We start from the raw sequence: 18,518 nt of genomic DNA on the forward strand, positions 1-18,518 counted from the left end.
TAAGTGATACAATTTGAAACGTCATACAACTAGACATGCTGAGGAGTATGCAACATTTTTTTTTTTTTACAAATCTTTTTTTTCCGCCCAGCCTCACCCAGACTCTGCATCTAGTGGCCCCCAGGTAAATTGAGTTTGAGACCCCTGAAATAAAGTGAGGGCCGCCTGTAGTACCACGATCGCACCACCAGATGGCAGCTCCTCTGGTGTTTACATTCATTTGGTGGCGCCAGTGTTGTTGTGTTGTGGTCAGAGCATGGTTGGCACCCAGCAACTGTTTGTCTTTGAGTTAGCGTGTTGCTTTAATTTCTGTTTTTGGACTTTGGGGGCGTCAATAAATGTCCCTTTAACACCCCTCAAGGCGGGAAACTGAAAAGGCCTCTCCCCTTATTTATGACTGTAGGAATTAATGAACAAGCAGGAGTTGTTAACCGGATTTTTATTGGCAGCTTTCCAATGTACAGCACGGAAGTAAGGGGTGGGGGCCTTTAATGTGGCTGAAGGGGATGTGCTGCCGTGGTAACGGAGGAGGAGGGGCTAAAAGAGAGAGGTACAGTAGCATATGTTATCATGGGAGGGGGGGGGGTGATGTTCCTCCCACCAAGACCACGGCCACACACACATATCCACACTTGTTTAGTGAGTGTTAAACCTCCAGCCGCCATGTGGGGGCGTCACAGAGCAGCAGCAAAGACTGCAGGAAGGCTGTGCTGACATGCCTGAGCGTGCACACACACACACACACACACACATTCACACACAGTAGGAGCAGGCGGGGAGGGAAAGAAATTCCGTCCGCAGTGGTCCAAGGAGGCCTGGCAGTCCACAATGAGGGTTTAAGTCACCGCCGACCTCCTGGTGCATCTTCAGAGCTGCAAACCGATGCAGACCTGTCCTGACAAGAAGACCGACAGAAGCAGCCCATGGTTTAAAGTGTTTGGGACACTTTGAAGAATGCCAAGCGGTTCCTCAGGACCTGCACGCTGATCCAGAACGCTGCCTTGGATCAGAAGCTCTGCGGACAGAGCAGCTCACCTTTTGGATCTCGAAGAAGACACTTTTTCTTCTCCTGCTTTGACTTGATGAACCCGAGAAGACAAACTCTTGGACTGAACAGAACTTTGTGAAGGAAATGGTTAGCGTGATGGTGGAAGAATGAGGCGTACCTACAAGTCACCTCAATCTAGTCACACTCAGAACCCTTCATGGGTCACCTCTGATCCGTGAAGCAAAACCGCATCGGAGCAGTCTCAAGTTGCGGGGCTACACAAGTAAGAGCCAAACAGAACACCTCCTGGTTCTCATTTGTCTCTCCCTCGGGCGTCCCACTTCATCAAGTGGGCCCGAGATCTCTGTGACGGGCTCTAGCACCAGAACCTCAGTCAGCTTTTTGGACTGAAACCTGACCACAAAGTAGTAAGCTGAAGGAAACTGTGTCGGGTTGGTTGGACGGTTAAGACAAATATGTGCAGCAGAACTATAAACCTCAGAAGTCTTGAATCATCTCTGAAGTATTTGTCTTGGACATCAGAGAGATCAGTTCTGTTGGATCTGAAGACGTAAAAGCTGCTAGTGAATGACAACGGTCTTGTCTCGTGTGACAAGTTCTGAAGAATTTGGGTTTTGTCCAGAAAACTAAGTCCGCCTTGTTTTCACAAAGGACATTCCAATTGTCAGTATTTGATTTCTTTTTCCCAGAGAGCACGGCCAGCTGGGGATGGTTTTGGTTGTCGTTCTGGAGGACGTCCAATAAGTCCAGATGTCCGCGCATCAATCGCCTTCTGTTGTTGGACCTGTTACGGCGCCAGCTGCTTCCAGTTGGAGATCTTGTACTGAAGAGTGCAAACCGTCATGGGGGACATGTTAACCAGGATTTACTCAACTTCTTAGACACTTCTTGACTTTTGGACCCACGTCTGAGGACGGTGGGCCTGGTCACAGCTGTCATGGCCGCCGGGGTTTACTTCCTACGCTGGTTGGGCCTCAGGTTGTGGTCTCGCCGAGGTACGCTGGTCTTCCTTCTGTTCTGGTTCGGGTCTTGGCTGCTCCTCAATGGCGTAGTTCTGGTCCACAGGAGAGTCTTGTCCGACTTCTGCACAGACGACAGGAGCAAGAAGATCCTGCAGCGGCTGGTGAGTACATGTTGATGATGTGACCAACCTGTCCATCCGAATTAGTCCGCACTAATGCATTATGGGTAAATGTTGGCTTTCCTTACCTTGATCTTTTCAAACGTCGCCTTAATTCAAAGTAGAAGCAGATGAAATCCTGAATAAACACGGGGATTAAGCACAGTGATCCAAAGTCAACAAAACCTCCACTCAAGCGTGTCTCGACTTAAACCGCTTCCGTTTCATCTTGCTCATCTTCACGGATGTTCAAAACTGTCCATCACCAAAGTCACCAGACCCGAGGTTCTTCAAACGGCATCTCATGTCCTGTAACTAAGGTCTATTCAGGTTCTATATAAGGTCTATTTATGGTCTAATCGCAGCTGAGTTGGGAACTTCGTCCCTGCACGACATTCCAGACTATTTATGGACCAGTCTGCCTTTAATGACCTCCATCTTGATGCATGTGCTGGTCTCTGTCCCTCGTCAGCGCCATGGTGCTGATCTACAACAGGCCGTAGACACCATCAGGACCACCAGGGAGTTCTTTGGAAACATTTGTCTTCCACATATAACTGGGGTGTCAAACTGGTTTTCACTGAGGGCCACATTGCAGTTACGACTGCCCTCAAAGGGTCATGTGTAGCATTGAGCAATAAATGAATATCAATTTATAAGGATCCCCCCTAATGATTTTTTTACCACATTGCCGATGCGTTTGTTCATTAGATTTTTGTACGTACGAATGGCAGCTAAGTCGCCAGAATTGTATCGTAAAATTGACGGTTATTCGCATATTCATGTAAATGGCAAAATGGTACCACTGTGTTTTACGGTAAAATTCTGGTGACTGATCTGCCATTTTTTTCAACCGTAAAACCTATGGTTGTTGTTGTTTGTACGCTGTATTACCGTATGGTGTATTACTGTACGGCAGGGGGAGGGAACATGCGGCTCTAGAGCCATATGTGGCTCTTTTGATGACTGCATCTGACTCTCAGATAAATCTTAACCGACATTGCTTAACACGATAAGTAATGAATGATTCCGCTGGTAATCACAGGGTTAAAAATAACGTTCAAAATGAAAAACATTCTAATGCATTTTATTCCATCGATCCAAGAAGTCGCATTTATGGTAAGAAGTATTTTATTTATTGTTGGTATAGCTTCAGAATAACAATGTTGTTAAAAAGAATAAGAGACTTATTATACTCTAAAATTGTTAGTCCAACTTAAAAATGCACACATTTAGTTGTATTCAGTGTTAAAAGATATTGGTAACACTTTAGTATGGGGAACATATTCTAAGTAACAAAGACTTAATTAAGAGTTATTTGGACACTAGGGGACCATATAAGGGTTAGGGTTACTAATAAGCAATAATTCTGAGGTAATTGAGGGAAGACTCTTAGTTAATGGCTTACTGCTTGTAAAATAAGGCCATGCAGAAAAAGGCATTAATAAGTACTTAAAAATGACTAATTAAGAGCCAATATGTTACAAAATTGCATGTTAACAAGCAACTGATTAATGGTGAATATGTTCCCTATATCAAAGTATTACCAAAATATAATATGGCTCTCACGGAAATGCATTTTTAAAATATTTGGCTTTCATGACTCTCTCAGCCAAAAAGGTTCCCGACCCCTGCTGTACGGTGTATTACTGAAAAACGGTCCAAATTTTGTGACCCGGGGGTCGCATTGGATTAAAATAATGGGGTGGTGGCCGAATGCAGACTGCACATAAGGTAACTATATATATATATATATATATATATATATATATATATATATATACAGTGTATATGTAGGTCACATTTTCAGTACACCCATGATAAATTTATAAAAGAACCAAACTTCATGAATGTTTTTTATGACAAACAAGTATGTGCTCCCATCACTCGATCACAAAAAAAATAAGAGTTGTAGAAATGATCGGAAACTCAAGACAGCCATGATGACATTATGTCCTTCAGAAGTAGGGGTTAGTGCGTCTGCCTCACAATACGAAGGTCCTGCAGTCCTGGGTTCAAATCCAGGCTCGGGATCTTTCTGTGTGGAGTTTGCATGTTCTCCCCGTGAATGCGTGGGTTCTCCGGCTTCCTCCCACTTCCAAAGACATGCACCTGGGGATAGGTTGATTGGCAACACTAAATTGGCCCTAGTGCAGGGGTGCCCACACTTTTTCTGCAGGTGAGCTACTTTTCAATTGACCACCTCGAGGGGATCTACCTCATTTATATATATCATTTATATTTATTTATTTATGAAAGAGACATTTTTGTAAACAAGTTAAATGTGTTTAATGATAATACAAGCATGTGTAACACATATAGATGTCTTTCTTTCACGAAGACAAGAATATAAGTTGGTGTATTACCTGATTCTGATGACTTGCATTGATTGGAATCAGACAGTAATGATGATAACGCCCACATTTTCAAATGGAGGGGAAAAAAAGTTGTCCTTTCTGTACAGTACCACATGAAAGTGGTTGGTTTTTGGCATCTAATTCATCCAGCTTCCATACACTTTACAAGAAAAACATTGGCGGCAAATTCCGTAGCTTGCTTGATTGACATTCACGGCACCCGAGGGTCTTGTGAGATGACGCTGGCTGCTGCCAGTTCATTATTATGAAAAAATGACAGAGAGGAAGGCGAGAAACACTTTTTATTTCAACAGACTTTCGCGCCGTCCCTTCCGTCAAAACTCTAAAGTCCGACTGCACATTTCCTATCTTCACAATAAAAGCCCTGCCCTCATGCTGCCTGCGCTAACAAAATAAGAGTCTCGGAAAGCTGGCGTGCACAAGTGATGTGCACGCCAGCTTTCTGAGGGATCGCTTTTGCACGCCAGTTTTCCGACTCTGTATATTTGTATATATATATATATATATATATACAAAATTGTCACAGAAAATTAGAATATTGTGATAAAGTCCTTATTTTCTGTAATGAAACAAAAAACATGGAAATGTCATACATTCTGGATGCACTACACATCAACTGAAATATTGCAAGCCTTATATTATTTTAATATTGCTGATTATGGCATACAGCAGGGGTAGGGAACCTGTGGCTCTTCTGATGACTGCCCCTGGCTCTCAGATAAATCTTAGCTGACATTGCTTAATACGGTAAGTCATGAATAATTCCGCTGGTAATCACAGTGTCAAAAATAACGTTCAAAATATAAAACATTCTCATGCATTTTAATCCATCCATGCAGTTTCTACCGCACCTGTTCAAGAAGTCGCATTAATGGTAAGAAGTATTTTATTTATTGTTGGTTAGCTTCAGAAAGATAATGTTATTAAAATGAATAAGAGACTTATTATACTCTAAAAATCTTGGTATTACTTAAAAATGCACGCATTTAGTTGTATTCAGTCCTAAAAAACATATTATATGGCTCTCATGGAAATACTTTTTAAAGTATTTGGCTTGAATGGCTCTCTCAGCCAAAAAGGTTCCCGACCCCTGGCATACAGTTTAAGAAAACTCAAAAATCCTATCTCAAAAAATGAGAATATTTCCTCAGATCAAGTAAAAAAAAAAAAAAAGATTTATAACAGCAAAACAAAATCATACATTTGAAAATGTCAATTAATGCACTAAGTACTTGGTTAGGAATCCTTTCACATGGATTACCGCATCAATGCAGCGTGGCATGGAGGCAATCGGCCTGTGGCATTGCTGAGGTGTTATGGATGCCCAGGATGCTTCAATAGCGGCCTTTAGCTCATTTGCATTATTGAGTCTGGTGTCTTTCAGCTTCTTCTTCACAATACCCCACAAATTCTCTCCAGGGTTCAGGTCAGGGGAGCTGGCAAGAATGTACAAGAAATAATAAACTAAACAAAAAAATGTGGGATTATTACATAATGCACCAATTAATGCATTTGTGACAGGCCCCATTCTAAAAAGTAGAGCAGTGTTCAAACCCTGGACGAGTCATACCAAAGACTATAAAAATGCCCACTGCTCCCTTCACCTCCCAGGGGTTGAAGAAGGGGATGGGTCAAATGCAGAGGACAAATTCCACCACACCGAGTCTGTGTGTTGTGACGATCATTGGTACTTTAATTTTAACTTAACACATCAAAATATCTAAGGAATGTCTTGTATACATTTTTTGCTGTGAAATTAACGCTAAGATCGTTGCGAAACCGTGATTATTACTCACACTATAATCGTACTGTCAAAATCTATCATCCGTGCATCCCTAATTATGAAAAGTACATTGTTAAAATGTCCTTTTTCATGAATAGGGGACCATTAAGTTTAAAAACTGTCAATAGAACAGAATAAAACGATTGGATTTAGAGTGAAAATAGGGTGTGTTGGCGTTTTAGATGGAGGGTTGGGTGAACTGGTCCTCTGACACTAACGTGTGTGTGTGTGTGTGTGTGTGTGTGTGTGTGTGTGTGTGTGTGTGTGTGTGTGTGTGTGAATGCAATCCTTTCAGCCCACGTCATCATTGTTCTCTTGTGTTGATCCATTGCTGTACTTGACCTTTGAACTCCATTCACCAGCGTCAAGTCACAAGGAGAGCGCTGTCATGCTAAGCTAACATGTTATCTGTCAAACCAAGGGTCCAAACTTTTTTCCACCCTGAAAGATCAAAGGATTCGGGGGCCGTATTGTTATTTTAAACATTTGTTTTTGAATGCATTATACTGTACATATGCTAGAAAGTCGTGCGGCGGAACTCGTCCGTCTCGAAGCCGCTCAGGCTGGGGTTAAATAATAAAAATAAACAGACATCAAATCAAAAGATGCGGTGCCGTTTTGGTAGTTTTCACCTTTAAAACCAGTACGATATATAGAAAGAACTAGAAAATGCAACTTTGGTAGACATTTCGTGTGAATTCTGAAGAGCCAAGGCCAAACTGAAAAACTGCCTAGCTGCGGTTTAGCTCGGTTGGTAGAGTGGCCGTGCCAGCAACTTGAGGGTTGCAGGTTCAATTCCCGCTTCTGCCAACCTAGTCACTGCTGTTGTGTCCTTGGGCTAGACACTTTACCCACCTGCTCCCAGTGCACCCACACTGGTTTGAATGTAACTTATATATTGGGTTTCACTATGTAAAGCGCTTTGAGTCACTAGAGAAAAAGCGCTATATAAATATAATTCACATAAGAAACCAAGAATTCGCCCTCAATCATTCTACAGTTATAACGTCATTGGTTAGACACACTGTTAATATTGTGGGAAAGCAGACGTGAAAACAGGCTGTCTTCACTCAGGTCCGCATGGAGCTGGAGGGTGCGTGGCCTCCAGCTCCGTCTGAATTTCGGGAGATTTTCCGGAGAAAATATGTCCCGGGAGTTTTTCGGGAGAGGCGCTGAATTTCGGTAGTCTCCCGGAAAATCCGGGAGGGTTGGCAAGTATGCTTTTCACCAAGAGCGGCTGTGATGTTGTGACGCCCTATCCCTCCGCCCAGTGTTCCGACTTCAGCCAAGGCTCGGCAGCGGGCGACATGTGCACGGACCTGTGCGTCCGCGGCCTGGTGGAGTACAAGCGCTGTCTCTACTACGAGAGCGGCAAGAAGGTGATGGAGGTCCACTGGAGAGGACAGCCCGTCATCCTCAAGTCCAAACTGGATAACTTCTCCTCCTATGAGCCTATGGGGGTACTGGACTACCAGGTACTGAAAAGTGGTCTGCTTGGGTTCTGAGTGGAACTTGCGAACTGAACTAGTACCGTCTCCTCGCAGCAAGACCCGGCAGAGGACCTGTCGCCTCTTGACGTGGTTCTCTATGCGACTCTGGAGGTAAGTGGACAAGAACGTGAAGACAAGTACAAAGCTTCATGTTCGGTTTACTGATTCTGACCTTGGGTTGTCACGATACCAGAATTCCAATAGTCCATACCGATACCAGTGAGTTCCCACAAATCTCGATACTTATTCCACCTGGAATAAGTACAAATTGTAATTTAGTAAACTAAAAAGGCCGTATTGGCATGTGTTGCAATGTTAATATTTCATCATTGATATATAAACTATCAGACTGCGTGGTCGCTAGTAGTGGCTTTCAGTAGGCCTTTAATCCTTTCACCAGTGGCCACAGACAAAGTGTTAAAAATATTCGTCCAAAAGCTGCCCAGGGATGGACAGAACCAAAACATACATATTAAATTAGCTGGAGCTTGTTGACACCGATCACGTCATCATATATCTTCGCTATTCGGACCTTGGTATAATAAGTGCAATGTGTTAGCTTGCGTTGATTTTTGTCTTGCACTAATAAAAGACTTATGAACTCTCCTTAAGATCTCTGTCCAACTATCCTCAAACAGACTCATACCCAAATCTCCCTCCCAAAGTGACTTCACCGGAGTCAAAGACTCAGGGTGCGAAAGAAAAATGTGGTTATAGATACGTGTAATTGAGCCTTTCAAAGTCGGACGTGGTGTCAAAAACACAGTTAAAACTGTCAGTTGGTTAGTTTGGGAACCTAGGGAGAGTGTTGCAAACAAAACTGCGGATCTGTAGATAGCTAAAGAAATGTTGCTGAGAGAGTAAAAATTTATTATTACACAGTTGCTGAAAAAAGTGACAAGGGTTGTCAATGTATGAATTTTTAAGGTTGTTGATCCACAGACTTGACCCCCTTAAAAAGTCACTATAAGAGTAGCATGATTAGCAGTGATGGGTGCAAGACTGGAAATAGTTTGTAAACCAGGAGTCACCAACCTTTTTGAAAGCAAGAGCTACTTCTTGGGTACTGATTAATGCGAAGGGCTACCAGTTTGATACACACTTAAATAAATTGCCAGAAATAGCCAATTTGCTCAATTTACCTTTAACTCTATGTTATTATTAATTAATGATATTTATATTTGTGGAAACACTGATCATCTTAATGATTTCTCACAATAAATATCTATTTTTGATGACATGTTTTAAATAGGTTGAAATCCAATCTGCACTTTGTTAGAATATAAAACAAATTGGACCAAGCTATATTTCTAACAAAGACAAATCATTATTTCTTCTAGATTTTCCAGAACTAAAATTTTAAAAGAAATTCAAAAGACTTTGTAACAAGATTTCAATTTGATTCTAAAGATTTTCGAGATTTGCCAGAATAATTTTTGGGGAATTTTAATCATAAAAAGTTTGAAGAAATATTTCACAAATATTCTTCGTCAAAAAAACAGAAGCTAAAATAAATAATTAATTTAAAATGTATTTATTATTCTTTTTGATAAAAAAAAAAAAAAAAAATGTTTTACTTGAACATTGATTTAAATTGTCAGGAAAGAAGAGGAAGGAATTTAAAAGGTATATGTGTTTAAAAATCTTAATTATTTTTAAGGTTGTATTTTTTCTCTAAAATTGTATTTCTGAAAGTTATAAGAAGCAAAGTAAACAAATAAATAAATGTATTTGTTTACTTTGGCGCAGTGGGGAGAGTGGCCGTGCGCAACCCGAGGGTCACTGGTTCAAATCCCACCTAGAACCAACCTCGTCACGTCCGTTGTGTCCTGAGCAAGACACTTCACCCTTGCTCCAGATGGGTGCTGGTTGGCGCCTTGCATGGCAGCTCCCTCCATCAGTGTGTGAATGTGTGTGTGAATGGGTAAATGTGGAAGTAGTGTCAAAGCGCTTTGAGTACCTTGAAGGTAGAAAAGCGCTATACAAGTACAACCCATTTATCATTTATCATTTATTTAAACAAGTGAAGACCAAGTCTTTAAAACATTTTCTTGGATTCTCAAATTCTATTTGAGTTTTGTCTCTCTTAGAATTAAAAATGTCGAGCAAAGCGAGACCAGCTTGCTAGTAAATAAATAAAATTAGAAAGATAGAGGCAGCTCACTGGTAAGTGCTGCTATTTGAGCTATTTTTAGAACAGGCCAGCGGGCGACTCATCTGGTCCTTACGGGCTACCTGGTGCCCGCGGGCACCGCGTTGGTGACCCCTGCTGTGAAACCCAGATAGCACTTAAAGCGAATCGAATTTGAATGTTTCGGGTTGGGGAAGAGATCGTGCCACATGTGAATGAGATCAAGTACCTCGGAGTCTTGTCCACGACTGAGGGAAGAGTGGATCATGAGATCGACAGGCGGATCGATGCGGTGTCTTCAGAGCTCTCAAATTTACCGGTCGATCTATGTTCCCATCCTCACCTATGGCCATGAGCTTTGGGTTAAAGCTGCTGCTCCTCCACATGGAGAGGAGCCAGAGGAGGTGGTTCGGGCCTCTGGTCAGGATGCCACCCGAACGCCTCCCTTGGGAGGTGTTTAGGGCACGTTCGACCGGTAGGAAGGGGGAAGACCCAGGACACGTTGGGAAGACTATGTCACCGGCTGGCCTGGGACTGCTTCGGGATCCCCGAGAGGAGCTGGACGAAGTGGCTGGGGAGAGGGAAGTCTGGGCTTCCTTGCTTAGGCTGCTGCTCCCACGACCTGACCTCGGATAAGCGGAAGAAGATGGATGGATTTTTCGTGAAAGAAAAAGTTGATGAGTGGAAGAGAGTAAACCAAAGCCCTAAGAGAAACCGGTTTAGTTGAGTTTGCGTCCCGTTTGCGGGGCCGCATGTTGGCAGTAGTTGTCGTGATTTTGAGATTGCAAATGGAACGCACAAATGCAGCTTGCAGGTTAAAGGGGAACATTATCACCAAACCTATGCAAGCGTCAATATATATCTTGATGGTGCAGAAAAAAGACCATGTATTTTTTTAACCGATTTCCGAACTCTAAATGGGTGAATTTTGGCAAATTAAATGCCTTTCTGTTTATCGGTCTTTTAGCGATGACGTCAGAACGTGACGTCACCGAGGTAACACACCCGCCTTATTAATTTTCACATTACAAACACCGGGTCTCAGCTCTGTTATTTTCCGTTTTTTTGACTATTTTTTGGAACCTTGGAGACATCATGCCTCGTCGGTGTGTTGTCGGAGGGTGTAACAACACTAACAGGGAGGGATTCAAGTTGCACCACTGGCAAGAAATCTGCCGCCAGACCCCCATTGAATGTACCAAAGTGTCTTCACATTTTACCGGCGATGCTAAGACAGACATGGCACAGAGATGTATGGATAACCTGCAGATAAATTTGCAACGATTAAGTCAACAAAATCACAAAGGTGAGTTTTGTTGATGTTGTTGACTTATGTGCTAATCAGACATATTTGGTCACGGCATGACTGCCAGCTAATCGATGCTAACATGCTACGCTAATTGATGCTAACATGCTATTTACGCTAGCTGTATGTACATTTGAAACTTGATACCCACATTTAATGCGAAACAAACACTTACCAATCGACGGATTTAAGTTGCTCCAGTGTCACAAGATGCGAAAGTCCTGATCGTTTGGTCTGCACATTTTACCGGCGATGCTAATAAGGCAGCCATGCTATGGGCCACTTCATTAGGTACACCCACGCTACGGCCGAATAGCGTCAATAGCTATTCGCTCAATAGCTTCAATTTCTTCTTCAATTTCGTTTTCGCTATCTGCCTCCATACTCCGACCATCTGTTTCAATACATGCGTAATCTGTTGAATCGCTTAAGCCGCTGAAATCCGAGTCTGAATCCGAGCTAATGTCGCTATATCTTGCTGTGGTAACCGCCATGTTGTTTGCATTGGCAGCCCTGTATGACGTCACAGGGAAATGGATAGTGGTTTCGAAGATAGCGAAAATAAGGCACTTTAAAGCTTTATTTAGGGATATTCCGGGACCGGTAAAATTTTGAAAAAAACTTCAAAAAATACAACAAGCCACTGGGAACTGATTTGTATTGTTTTTAGCCCTTTTGAAATTGTGATAATGTTCCCCTTTAAAGAATATTTAATATCACCGGTAGTCAAACTCTTCACAAACACTCTCGTGCAGGGATGTGCACGTAAAACAGAACACGTGTGCGGTTAGGAGCGCACAAAAAGACTCTACGGAAGCTCAGAACAAGGCTACACTTACAGTGAGGCGTGAGAAGAACAAACATCGTGCCACGGAAGCCAATTCCCGAGCGCTGACTAAACCGCGAGTCTGGCTTAAATAGCCTGTTGATTACTAACTCACCTCAGCTGGACCAAACAGCGCTCTGAGGCAGGAGTCAAGTCGCTTCAGGAAGGACAACCTAAAACAGGAAGAGAACCCAAAATAAGAGCGCTAGCCCGGAACTAAATCATCCAACACAGGAACATGCCAACAAACTCCGAATAAGGCACGCCCTGGTGCCTCCATGACTAACCACATATGTTTCTAATTGCAGCCAATATTTAGAGGCCTACTGAAATCCACTACTATCGACCACGCAGTCTGATAGTTTATATATCAATGATGAAATATTAACATTGCAACACATGCCAATACGGCCTTTTTAGTTTACTAAATTGAAATTTTAAATTTCCCGCGAAGTGTTGTGTTGAAAATGTCGCGGTAAACGTCGCGTGCGTTTGACGTCTCGGGTTGTAGCGTACATTATTTTCCAGCCCGATCCAAGCTACAAGTAGTCTGCTTTAATCACATAATTAAACAGTGTTCTGGACATCTGTGTTGCTGAATCTTTTGCAATTTGTTCAATTAATAATGGAGACGTCAAAGAAGAAAGATGTAGGTGGGAAGCTTTTAGCCTTTAGCCACACAAACACACTATGTTTCCTTGTTTAAAATACCCGGAGGTGAAGCTTTACTATGGATCAGAGCAGTCAAGCGAACATGGATCCCGACTGCATGTCAACTGGCAGTTTTCGGTGAGAAAATTGTGGTAATAAGTCGGCTGTTACCGGAGATCAGCGGAGCTTTTGTCTGCAGCTTCGTGACTTCCCTCAGAGACTCTGGCGTCAACACACCCGTGGCCACACCCCTCCGACTTTAAGGTACTATTTAACTCACTAAAACACTAGCAACACAATAGGCAGATAAGGGATTTCCCAGAATTATCCTAGTAAATGTGTCTAAAAAACATCTGAATCGCTCCCACTGCAATCGCCTTTTTTTAAATTAATTTTTTTTTTTTCTAGTCCTTCACTCTAAATTTCCTCATCCACAAATCTTTCATCCTCGCTCAAATTAATGGGGAAATTGTGGCTTTCTCGGTCCGAACAGCTCTAGCTGGTGCTGGCTATGATTGTAAACAATGTGAGGAGCTCCACAACCCGTGACGTCACACGCACATCGTCTGCTACTTCCGGTACAGGCAAGGCTTTTTTATTAGCGACCAAAAGTTGCAAACTTTATCGTCGATGTTCTCTACTAAATCCTTTCAGCAGAAATATGGCAATATCGCGAAATGATCAAGTATGACACATAGAATGGACCTGCTATCCCCGTTTAAATAAGAAAATGTCATTTCAGTAGGCCTTTAAGAATTCTAATGTTCTTGGCCCAGTAGTCAAATCTAAAGTTCTGCAGTGCTAATTCTCTTTACAATCAGGGTCTTTGCAAATACTGTGAGTCTAAATGAAGTCTAGAATCTGACTATCTAATGTAGAAAGAAGGACTGAGGGACAAAAGGTGGTATGGCCATCCTAGATATATTAGGTGAAGACCAGCGTTCAAAGTCTCCCTGGATTTAAGACAATAGTGGGACAAAAACTCTGGATCAGTGTTTAAAGACAGCAGCCTTTCTTTTTCAAGACGGATGATACTGAAAAAACTGAAACGTGTTGGCATCAAGCTGGCGTCGATACGTTCGACGACCCGGTACTTGATCGTGATGGAGTTCTGTTGCTGCCATCCAGTCTGTGTTCTGTCCCTGGGTCAGGTGCGTAACTGGCTGGGTCTGCCAGAGGAAGAAGGTCATGACAAAGGGGGAGTTGCTAGTTCTTTGTCCAAACTGTGGAACGGCAGGCTCAGGTCCAAAGACAAGACCTACTCCAGAGCGGAGCTGGCCTCCTTGTGGTCTCTGCTGCAGCAGGAGGAATACACCTTTCTCAGGTGAGTACGCTTCTTTCCATTTATTTCATGTCTCGCTTGAACCTGCTTGCCACCGGTCCTTCTCCAGAGTCCTGCAGGACCTCAGCACACACGTGGCCAAGGTGTTGGGTTCCTGCGGGCACTTTTACGCCGTGGAGTACCTGTCCGCGGGCCACGCCTGGGACGAGAACATCTTCTCTCTGGAGGAGGTGGTCGGGTCCGGAAGCCTGGGGGCGTGGAATGCCAGGCAGAAGGTCCACCGCATCGCTCTCAGCTTCCTGGACATGGTGCAGCACTTTGACAACGACTTCACGCACAGAGTCCACCTGTGTGACGTCAAACCGGAGAACTTCGCCATCAGGAAGGACCTGACTGTCAGCGGCCGGCATCATTGCTTACCATCGTTACTTTTTCTCGGCAGCACCTTCACGCTCTGAATGTTGAGCAGGTTGTGGCCATCGACGTGGACATGGCCTTCTTCGAGCCCAAGATGGAGGACATTCTGGACCAGAACTGCAGCAGCGACGACGACTGCAACTTCTTCGACTGCTCGTCCTCGTGCAACCTGATGAAAAGACGCTGCAGCCGCCATCGCTCCAACTCCAACCTGCAGGTAGCACCACCTCATTCACACGCAGTCTAGTCCACCACACAAGTGGCGCCCCCTACTGGCTTTGCAAAACATGCTGGCATACGTTGGATAATCATTAGAAAATGCTTAACGAGTTAGTTAAAATGTTGAGCTTGAGCAGCATTGAACCATGTGACAAATTTCAAGTTAATCTGACTTTTTTTTTAATAACAGCGCCACCGTGTGGTGGGTTTGTCGGAAAGAAAGCACGTAGGGTTGCAGGTTTTGATTCATTTTCACACTTTAGTGTGCAGCGGTTCAGGCGTAGAAAAGTCAGATCAGGGGTGTCTATAAAGTTTTTCCACTGAGGACCGCATACTGAAAAATCAAAACATGCGGAGGCCATATATATGTATATATATATATGTATATATATATATATATATATATATATATATATATGTATATGTATATGTATATGTGTATATATATATATGTATATGTATGTATATGTGTATATATGTATATATGGCTATATATACATACATATATATATATATATATATATATATATATATATATATATATATATATATATATATATATATATATACATGCTTCACGGTGGCAGAGGGGTTAGTGTGTCTGCCTCACAATACGAAGTTCCTGCAGTCCTGGGTTCAAATCCAGGCTCGGGATCTTTCTGTGTGGAGTTTGCATGTTCTCCCCGTGAATGCGTGGGTTCCCTCCGGGTACTCCGGCTTCCTCCCACTTCCAAAGACATGCACCTGGGGATAGGTTGATTGGCAACACTAAATGGTCCCTAGTGTGTGAATGTGAGTGTGAATGTTGTCTGTCTATCTGTGTTGTCCAGGGTGTACCCCGCCTTCCGCCCGATTGTAGCTGAGATAGGCACCAGCGCCCCCCGCGACCCCAAAAGGGAATAAGCGGTAGAAAATGGATGGATGGATGGATGGTTATATGTATATATATATATATATATATATATATATATATATATATATATATATAGCTATATGTATGTATGTATGTATGTATATATATGTATGTATGTGTATAAATATATATATGTATATATATATAAATGTATATATGTATATATATGTGTATATATATATATATATCTGTATATATGTATGTATGTATGTATATATGTGTGTATATATGTATGTATGTGTATGTATATATGTATATGTATTTATGTGTGTGTGTATATATATATATATATATATATATATATATGCCATAGAAAACAGGGTTATGACAAAAATGGCAAAACAACATGTAAAAAAACAAACAGTATATTTACGACAGATCTAGATCTAGATATTTAAGTGTTGAATAAAAAAAAAAATCTATGACTTATTTTTAATATTTTTATGACCGGAGACCCTCTTGGGGTCAAACTTAAGGGGAGCCCGAATGCATAAAAAAATCCAACTTTTATTGGTTTTGAAAATTAAAAACTGTCAAAATTATTTTTGACTTTTCAGTGGAAAAAGTCTGGACACCCGTGCTCTAAATCTTCTACGGATCTATCCCTCGATTAGTACTTTTTATTATTTTTTCATTGTTTTTTGTTATTTTTACGGCCTTTTTGTCAAAGAAAACTTAGTTTTTTATGGCAAACGCACAAAATATGCAATATATCCCCCCCAAAAATGTATCACAGTGGAATTTTGTGAAGTAATCAGAACCCTGAATTGGTCAATAATTCATAACATTGATTTTGATTCATTATTATTTTTGGAGAAAAATAGCTTTGTGTTATTGGAGTCAAATTAGCACTTTTTTTCTCGTTACATTTCACCCCTTTTGCTTTTTTAATTCACTTTTTTATGTTTGGTTTTGTCTTGATAGTATTTTAAAAATGTGCCGTGGGTCATTACAAGATAATGGCACTTTGCTTTGGACACCACTGAGTAAGACGCACAAAAGTTATTGGTCGGACCTAAAAGTTACAAGTCCAAGCACACTGCATACCTTTTCTTGTGAACTTGAAGTGATGAAGGCAGACGTGTGGAATGAAAACAATGAAAACAAAACCTTCAATCAGGAAGAAGAAGTCGGGGTGTTACTAAGACTTCCTTCTCTTCTTCTTTAGGTGATTTGTGAGAAGATCTTCAGGCTGTGGTTCTCTCCCACGCTGCTGGGCGCCAAAGCAGGGCTCCCCCTGCAGGTCAGTGTGCGTCTGACGCCTTCTCTGCCGCCTAAAGTTCTCCCACATTGTTCTTTGCCTCTGGGGGCTCGGAGCAGGTGGAGCTTCAGCGGGCCCTGCAGGAATGTTCCGAGTCCGGCGGCGTGGGCCGCGTACAAGGCCGGGACGTCCATCGGCGCCTCCTGGACATCCTGACCCGCCTCCTTCTGGAGGGGGGAGGGGCTTCAGGCGAAGGACGGCGCTGAACTCCCGAAGCAGGACGTCGCATGTTTCTCCATTTGCCTCATCAGTGAGGGCGTTGTCATGGTTACGGCGGCTAAAAAACGTTTCACGGTGGTCTCCGGATGGGATCGTGCCGTCGCCGTCCGTCAACACGGCGGCCCAGCGACGGACTTCAAAGGCGTTCATCCAGCCTGTAAGACCAGCTTCAGGTCGCAGCTTTCTCAAGGGACTTCCTGTTCGGGGAATGTGTGCCCTTTCACCTCCAAACTCTTTCATGCTTTTTAAACAATCGAAGGGGAAATCAAATAGGCCCCCTGTGTTTGCAAGTGCGGGGTCAAAGGTCGTGCAGTCCTACCCTGTGCGCAGTCAGGCAATGATAACCCTCAAAGGTCAAAATAACTCGGTGTCACGTTACCGCCGCCTCGGGCTCACTTCAACCTGGCCGCCAACCCCTCGCTGATCCCTCACCGCTCAGATTCACAACGAGAGCCAAGAACCGCTGAGGGTGAGGACAGCTCGTTTACACCGAGGGCCACGCACTGAAAAATCACAGCAGGGGAGCATTTTGATATTTTTCATTTTCGAAACCAATACAATAATAGTATTTTTTTTAACCTTTAGGACTCCCCTCAAGTTTGAACCCAGGGAATCAGTCTTAAAAACGTTAGAAATAAGTCACTTTTTTAATGTTAATGCTTCTAGAGTTAGTGTGTCTGCCTCACAATACGAAGGTCCTGGGTTCCATCTTGCACTCGGGATCTTTCTGTGTGGAGTTTGCATGTTCTCCCCGTGACTGTGTGGGTTCCTTCCGGGTACTCCGGCTTCCTCCCATCTCCAAAGACATGCACCTGGGGATAGGTTGATTGGCAACACTAAAATGGGCCCTAGTGTGTGAATGTGAGTGTGAATGTTGTCTGTTTCTCTGTGTTAGCCCTGCGATGAGGTGGCGACTTGTCCAGGGTGTACCCCGCCTTCCGCCCGAATCCAGCTGAGATAGGGTCCAGCACCCCCCGCGACCCCGAACAAGACAAGCGGTAGGAAATGGGTGGATGGATGGATGGGCTTCTAGAGCCACTTATTTGTATAATATATATTTATTGGCGACTTGTCCAGGGTTTACCCCGCCTTCCGCCCGATTGTAGCTGAGATAGGCTATAGCGCCCTCGCGACCACAAAGGGAATAAGCGGTAGAAAATGGATCGATGGAATATATATTTATATGCATATTTTATTATATATATATATATATATATATATGTATATATATATATACATATATATATATATATATATATATATATATATATATATATATATATATATATATATATACATATGTTTATATATGGCTGGGGAGAGGGAAGTCTGGGTTTCCCTGCTTAGGCTGTTGCCCCCGCGACTCGACCTTGGATAAGCGGAAGAAGATGGATGGATGGATGGATGTTTATATAAATATAAAATACATTCATTTTCCACCGCTTATTCCTTTTGGGGTTGCGGGTGGCGCTGGTGCTTATCTCAGCTACAATCGGGCAGAAGGCGGGGTACA

General features: G+C 42.8%; 1 protein-coding gene and 1 long non-coding RNA gene across 4 annotated transcripts in view; one reads left to right on the forward strand and one right to left on the reverse strand.

Annotated features, from left to right (window-relative positions):
* dipk1c (divergent protein kinase domain 1C) overlaps positions 1-18,189 on the forward strand; it is a 28,294-nt gene extending 10,105 nt beyond the window's left edge. Inside the window, exons 1-8 of one of the 3 annotated variants that reach the window (XM_061921463.1) lie at positions 671-2,132; positions 7,562-7,765; positions 7,835-7,891; positions 13,846-14,018; positions 14,086-14,371; positions 14,446-14,610; positions 16,694-16,768; positions 16,846-18,189. In XM_061921463.1, the coding sequence (XP_061777447.1) occupies positions 1,947-2,132; positions 7,562-7,765; positions 7,835-7,891; positions 13,846-14,018; positions 14,086-14,371; positions 14,446-14,610; positions 16,694-16,768; positions 16,846-16,992 (1,293 nt within the window). In that variant the 5' untranslated portion in view covers positions 671-1,946 and the 3' untranslated portion in view covers positions 16,993-18,189. Of the gene's footprint in view, positions 1-668; positions 2,133-7,561; positions 7,766-7,834; positions 7,892-13,845; positions 14,019-14,085; positions 14,372-14,445; positions 14,611-16,693 lie in introns of those variants that run through there. The other 2 variants (XM_061921462.1, XM_061921465.1) reach the window with 2 other exon arrangements.
* LOC133569232 (uncharacterized) lies at positions 423-2,480 on the reverse strand. The gene is made up of 3 exons (XR_009809775.1): positions 2,219-2,480; positions 1,915-2,129; positions 423-1,832 (listed from the first exon to the last, which is right to left on the reverse strand). It is a non-coding gene; the product is annotated as an uncharacterized LOC133569232 (long non-coding RNA).
* Positions 18,190-18,518: the final 329 nt, after the last annotated feature.

The sequence above is a fragment of the Nerophis ophidion genome, linkage group LG15, assembly GCF_033978795.1.
Source record: "Nerophis ophidion isolate RoL-2023_Sa linkage group LG15, RoL_Noph_v1.0, whole genome shotgun sequence".
NCBI classification, from domain to species: domain Eukaryota; kingdom Metazoa; phylum Chordata; class Actinopteri; order Syngnathiformes; family Syngnathidae; genus Nerophis; species Nerophis ophidion.